The sequence below is a fragment of the Oncorhynchus clarkii genome, unplaced genomic scaffold, assembly GCF_045791955.1.
Source record: "Oncorhynchus clarkii lewisi isolate Uvic-CL-2024 unplaced genomic scaffold, UVic_Ocla_1.0 unplaced_contig_5357_pilon_pilon, whole genome shotgun sequence".
In the NCBI taxonomy this organism is placed as follows: Eukaryota; Metazoa; Chordata; class Actinopteri; order Salmoniformes; family Salmonidae; genus Oncorhynchus; species Oncorhynchus clarkii.
In genome coordinates, this window is record NW_027260296.1 from 2,183 (window position 1) to 7,721 (window position 5,539).

The window sequence follows — 5,539 nt, forward strand, 5'->3', positions numbered from 1 at the left end:
ATTTTCTTTAGAAATTTAGTGAATTAAAAGTACAAGTTATCAAAAATATAAATAGTAAAGTACAGATACCCCAAAAAACTACTTAAGTAGTAATTTAAAGTATTTTTTATTAAGTACTTTACACCACGCTCTTGTGTGTGCCTCTTCCTGCTCTCATTCCAGCATTGATGTCAGAGAGCCATTTGAAACCACAGACATTTTGAAAAGCTCCAGTTTGTTGTTAGGGTTTCTGAGAAAGTCAGAGAACTTCCATGGAAGTTGGTTGTCTCCCCAACTTGAGAGTCTTTAGACTATCTTATTTGTATGTGTCCCACACAATATTGGTGCTATTTCAGTTTTTCAACTGATGCTCAACCCAAGGCAGAAAGACTACTGCCATATTCGGCCAAATGTAGAAACTATGTATGTAGGCAAGGAACGGACAATGACAGTTCCGTCAATGGTGTTTCCTTGATTTTGGCAGTTACCTGTAGATAACATCATTGTTTATTTGCTTAGAGTTTGTATTTTATAGACAAAAAAATATTAGTCTAAGAAGCTATGAGAGACTTCACACTTCTCTCTACAGAAACAACATTTCATTTTTCATCCAACAGAGACCCTGATTTCTCTGGTTGGAAAGACTGTTCCTTGGAAAAGATTGGCAGCACTCCAAAACCCAAACATGACTGGTGAGTACTTAGTCTACAATAATCGGTTTATTTGTTTAATGTGTTTTCACAAAATAATGTTTTATTACATTATTAATACATTTGATTAAAAATGAATGTAGGCTTGAAACTTAATTTATAGATAATGTCCTTGTTAATTTGCTAACAGTTCATATTCTATAAACCATCAATGTTTAATAAGTAATGTGAGACTGATCATATTCAGTAGCTGTTCTGTATGATGACCAAACAGAAAGAACATCAGACTTCTTTCTACAGTAACAACATGTCTTTCTTATCCAACAGAACAAAATAAAGAGGTCCGGATTGTTCTGGTTGGAAAGATTGGTTCTGGGAAGAGCGCAACAGGAAACGCCATCCTGGGGAGAAAAGCGTTTGAATCCAAAATGTCCTCTTTTTCTGTGACATCCTCAAGTAAAAAGAAAAGAGGAAATGTGGGAGGGCAACATGTAGCTGTCATCGACACACCAGGCTTGTTTGACACCAAGTTAACACAGGAGGAAGCACTGAAAGAGATCTCACAGTGCCTGCTATTCTCCGCTCCTGGTCCCCATGTGTTCCTGGTTGTTCTCAAGCTGGGAGGATTCACTGAAGAGCAGCAGGAAATTGTGAAGATGATCCAGACATTATTTGGTGATGAAGCATCGAAATACACCATGGTTGTCTTCACACATGGAGACCTTCTTGATGATGTAACAATTGAAGACTTCCTGCATGGAAATCCCAAACTGGAAAGTTTCATTACCAAATGTAACGGGGGATATCATGTCTTCAAAAACAAAGATCAGAATCCCTCCCAGGTCACTGAGCTCCTTGAGAAGATAAACAAGATGGTGAAGATGAATGGAGGAAGCCACTACACCACTGAGATGTTCCAGGAGGCTGAGAGAGTGATTGAAGAAGAGAAGAACAGGATCTTGAGAGAGAATGAAGAGAAGATACACAAAGAGAGGGAAGAACTGAAGGCAAAGTTTGAAGGAGTGTGTCTAAGAGAAGAAGTAGAGAAGCTGGGGATAAAACAGGAAAGAAAAGCTAGAAAGAATGCTGAGAAATTTAGCAAAATGGGAACAGGTGCTACAATCGGAGCGGCTTTGGGAACATTTGGAGGCCCAGTTGGTATGTCAGTTGGTGCAGCAATGGGAGTTGCAGTGGGAGCTGGAGCATGCAGTACTCAATGAGAGTCCGTAGATAACAGTGCTGTACCTTCTACAAGTTGTTTGACTTCATTACTTGATATTGAAAGCTTCCTCTATATACACAGAGTCAACACAACATATGTTATTGTAGCCTACATTAAAAATGATACTCAGGGGGTTGATGAACACATATTTAGCTGTTTTTGTTATTATGTTTTACTGATCACAAGAAAAGGTTGTTGTATTGAGGTAGATTTTATTAGGAGTAACAGACACCTGCAAAAGATGGGAGGCACTCACTAATAAAGTATTACTTATATGTATTATTAACACTCACTAATGAAGTATTACTTAGATGTATTGTTAACACTCACTAATGAAGTATTACTTATATGTATTATTAACACTCACTAATGAAGTATTACTTAGATGTATTATTAACACTCACAATGGACACATTTCAGCCATCAAGCATTTCCCTTTTGGACATAATGTCATTAATTACATCATCCATGTGATAATTCTGTATTGTGTTGTTCTTATGACCTCACAGAACTATGGTTCTCATAATTGAAAGAACGCCTCATTATCCACTATGCACCACAGTCAATTTATCCCCTCATGTTGCATGAACTTAAACTTGATGCATTACTGACACTTTGAAGTCAACACATAAGTGTCTAAAGGGCAGGGAGTTCTAATGCAAAGACCCATTTTCTATCAAATCATGTGACTTAGGCTTCTAAATCACACTCAAAGAGATGGCAGCATAACAGGAAGGATAGACCTAAAGGGGAAGTAACATTTCTGAAGAAGAGGTGGGAATATTGTGTATTAATGGTCTTCTTCAAATCTCTGTGCTTTGAGTAGAAGTTTTTTTCACCACCCGTAAAGGTAGGAATGGTGCCGGTTAACGGGCAGGAAGTTGAAATGTAAAATCATGTGAATTAAGCTGCACTTACGTATGTCATATTATCAGAATATATTGTTTCTGTTCACACACATTTTGGATAAAATTGTTTAATCAACCAAAAAAACAATAAACCACGGATTGCTGTAAACAGGCAACAAGATCCTGACCAACTTAATCAACATGAACATAATAGCCTCAGGTGATCCCCTGGTCAAACACACACAACCAGACATTGATTGGTTGATTGGAGACAGCGTGTTCCAATTGCAGAACATTTCCTACCTGCAGCAACACTGGTGGATATTGCTGGAAATACCAGTAAAAACACTGTACCTCCATTGCGTCTCCAAACAGCAGGGACCTTCCCATTTGGCTCTGTTCAAAAGTAGTGCAAAATATAGGGAATAGAGTGTCATTTCAGACACAACCAGTCAGTCAGCCTCAACAGGAACAATCAGCCTTATAAAACCAAGAGTGCAGCATACAGAAATGGTGTGTTACAAAACAGTATATGTTGTTGGGTTAGCTGTCACTCAAACTTTAACTGATTAACATTCTGACATGTCTTAAATAGTATGTTGTTCAGCCAGTGTCCACCTAGTGTCTTCTCACTGTCACTAGAGTCCTCCTGTCCTGCTTATATTCACATTACTGAATGTTAAGAGTAGTACTGCAGTTACACATATATACACTGTGTAATATACTGCATTGTGTGGGGAGATATAGGTAACAAGTTACAGTATTGGGTTGTGGGTATAATCATCCAAGGAACTCTGAACAAATTGCTCAGATAATTGTTATACTAACATGTTTTCAATATCAATTATTAGTAGACATATTGGCTATTAGTCAACTTGCTTTTGTCTTGATTAGTTTGCCACTGATTAATAACAGGATCTAACAAATGCGGTTTGAAATGACCAAAGGATTTAAACAGAATACAATGTACTATGAGTATTGTGCAAGTTGGCATATGTTCTTATTCAATTCAAAATAAACATAGATCTTTTTCTACTCCAAAGTATTGTTGCGTTGTGTTATTCTGAATTGTGTCCATACTTTTTTTTATTAGTCATCTCAGGGATCATACTCATTCATGTACAGTACCAGTCAAAAGGTTGCACACACCTACTCATTCAAGGGTTCTTCTTTATTTCTACTATTTCTACAATGTGGAATAATAGTGAAGACATTAAAACAATGAAATAACACATACAGTTGAAGTCGGAAGTTTACATACACTTAGGTTGGAGTCATTAAAACTCGTTTTTCAACCACTACGCACATTTCTTGTTAACAAACTATAGTTTTGGCAAGATAGTAGAAGGACATCTACTGTGTGCATGACACTAGTCATTTTTCCAACAATTGTTTACAGACAGATTATTTCACTGTATCACAATTCCAGTGGGTCAGAAGTTTACATACACTAAATTGACTGTGCCAAACAACAGCTTGGAAAATTCCAGAAAATGATGTAATGGCTTTAGAAGCTTCTGATAGGCTAATACACATCATTTGAGTCAATTGGAGGTGTACCTGTGGATGTATCTCAGTGCGTCTGGAATACAAGTTTTAATGACTCCAACCTAAGTGTATGTAAACTTCCGACTCAAAATGTACATCTAAAGCAGATACACACTGAAAACAGACTTCCATCTCCAAACAGGACTGAATTATGAATGTACTCTGTAGCTAACCACTCCTGGTATGTCTTCATATAACTAATAGTTTGAAGGTTTCATTGTTGCCTTTCTGGAACAATCTGACACTGGTGAATAAAATGTAGGCTACGTGATGCCTTTAAAACATTGCTTTTCCATTTTCACATTTTTTTTTGATCAAACATGAATGTCTTTTTTATTCACATTTTTTACACTTGATTTGAGTTTTTACACTTTTTACGCCATACTTTTAATCATTTCCAGTGCAAAATGCCTTTTTGTGCAAACCCAATACACAGTAAGACAAGTATTTAACTCACAATCAATGAAAAAATAACAGGAAGGCATCTTGTAAAAAAACATTCTAGTCTATACAAAATGAAGTACTTTCATAGTACTGATTGTTAGTTTTTTTATCTGAGAACACATTGTCATTTACAGCAACAACCAGGGGAATAGTTACAGGGGAGAGGAGGGGGATGAATGAGACTGTTGTAAGCTGGGGATGATTAGGTGACCATGATGGTATGAGGGACAGCTTGGGAATTTAGCCAGGAGACCAGGGTTAACACCCCTACTCTTAGGATAAGTGCCATGGGAGCTTTAATGACCTCAGAGAGTCAGGACACCCGTTTAATGTCCCATCCGAAAGACGGCACCCTACACAGAGCAGGTTCCCCAATCGCTGCCCTGGGGTATTGGGATATTTTTTAGACCAGAGGAAAGAGTGAATCCTACTGGCCCTCCAACACCACTTCCAGCAGCATCTGGTCTCCCATCCAGGGACCAACCAGGACCAACCCTGCTTAGCTTTAGAAGCAAGCCAGCAGTGGGAGGCAGGGTGGTATGCTGCTGTCAATAACAATAACTTTAAGGAAGAAAATATTACTGTAAAATAGTGTACATATTATTAACAAATGTGTATTTAATTATTTGTACGTGTTTGTAAGCACAATAGCATTACAATTTTAAACAATTGATATGAAAGAAGTAAAGCAACATTTATACACATTTACAATGGTTTATTCATCAAAGTTTAGTCAACATAAATATTTAAGCAAACAAGTTGTTTTCTGCAGGCTTTGTAAGACAGCCGTTTGCAATATGCAAACATCTTTTAAAAAAAACATGATTTTTTTCCAGCAATAGTGGGTG

General features: G+C 37.3%; 1 protein-coding gene across 1 annotated transcript; it reads left to right on the top strand.

Moving 5' to 3' along the window:
• The first annotated feature begins 596 nt into the window (after positions 1-596).
• LOC139401340 (GTPase IMAP family member 9-like) lies at positions 597-3,741 on the top strand. The gene is made up of 2 exons (XM_071145658.1): positions 597-671; positions 957-3,741. The coding sequence occupies exons 1-2, from the start codon at positions 665-667 to the stop codon at positions 1,847-1,849; spliced, it is 900 nt and encodes a 299-aa protein (XP_071001759.1). The 5' UTR covers positions 597-664; the 3' UTR covers positions 1,850-3,741.
• The last annotated feature ends 1,798 nt before the right edge of the window (positions 3,742-5,539 follow it).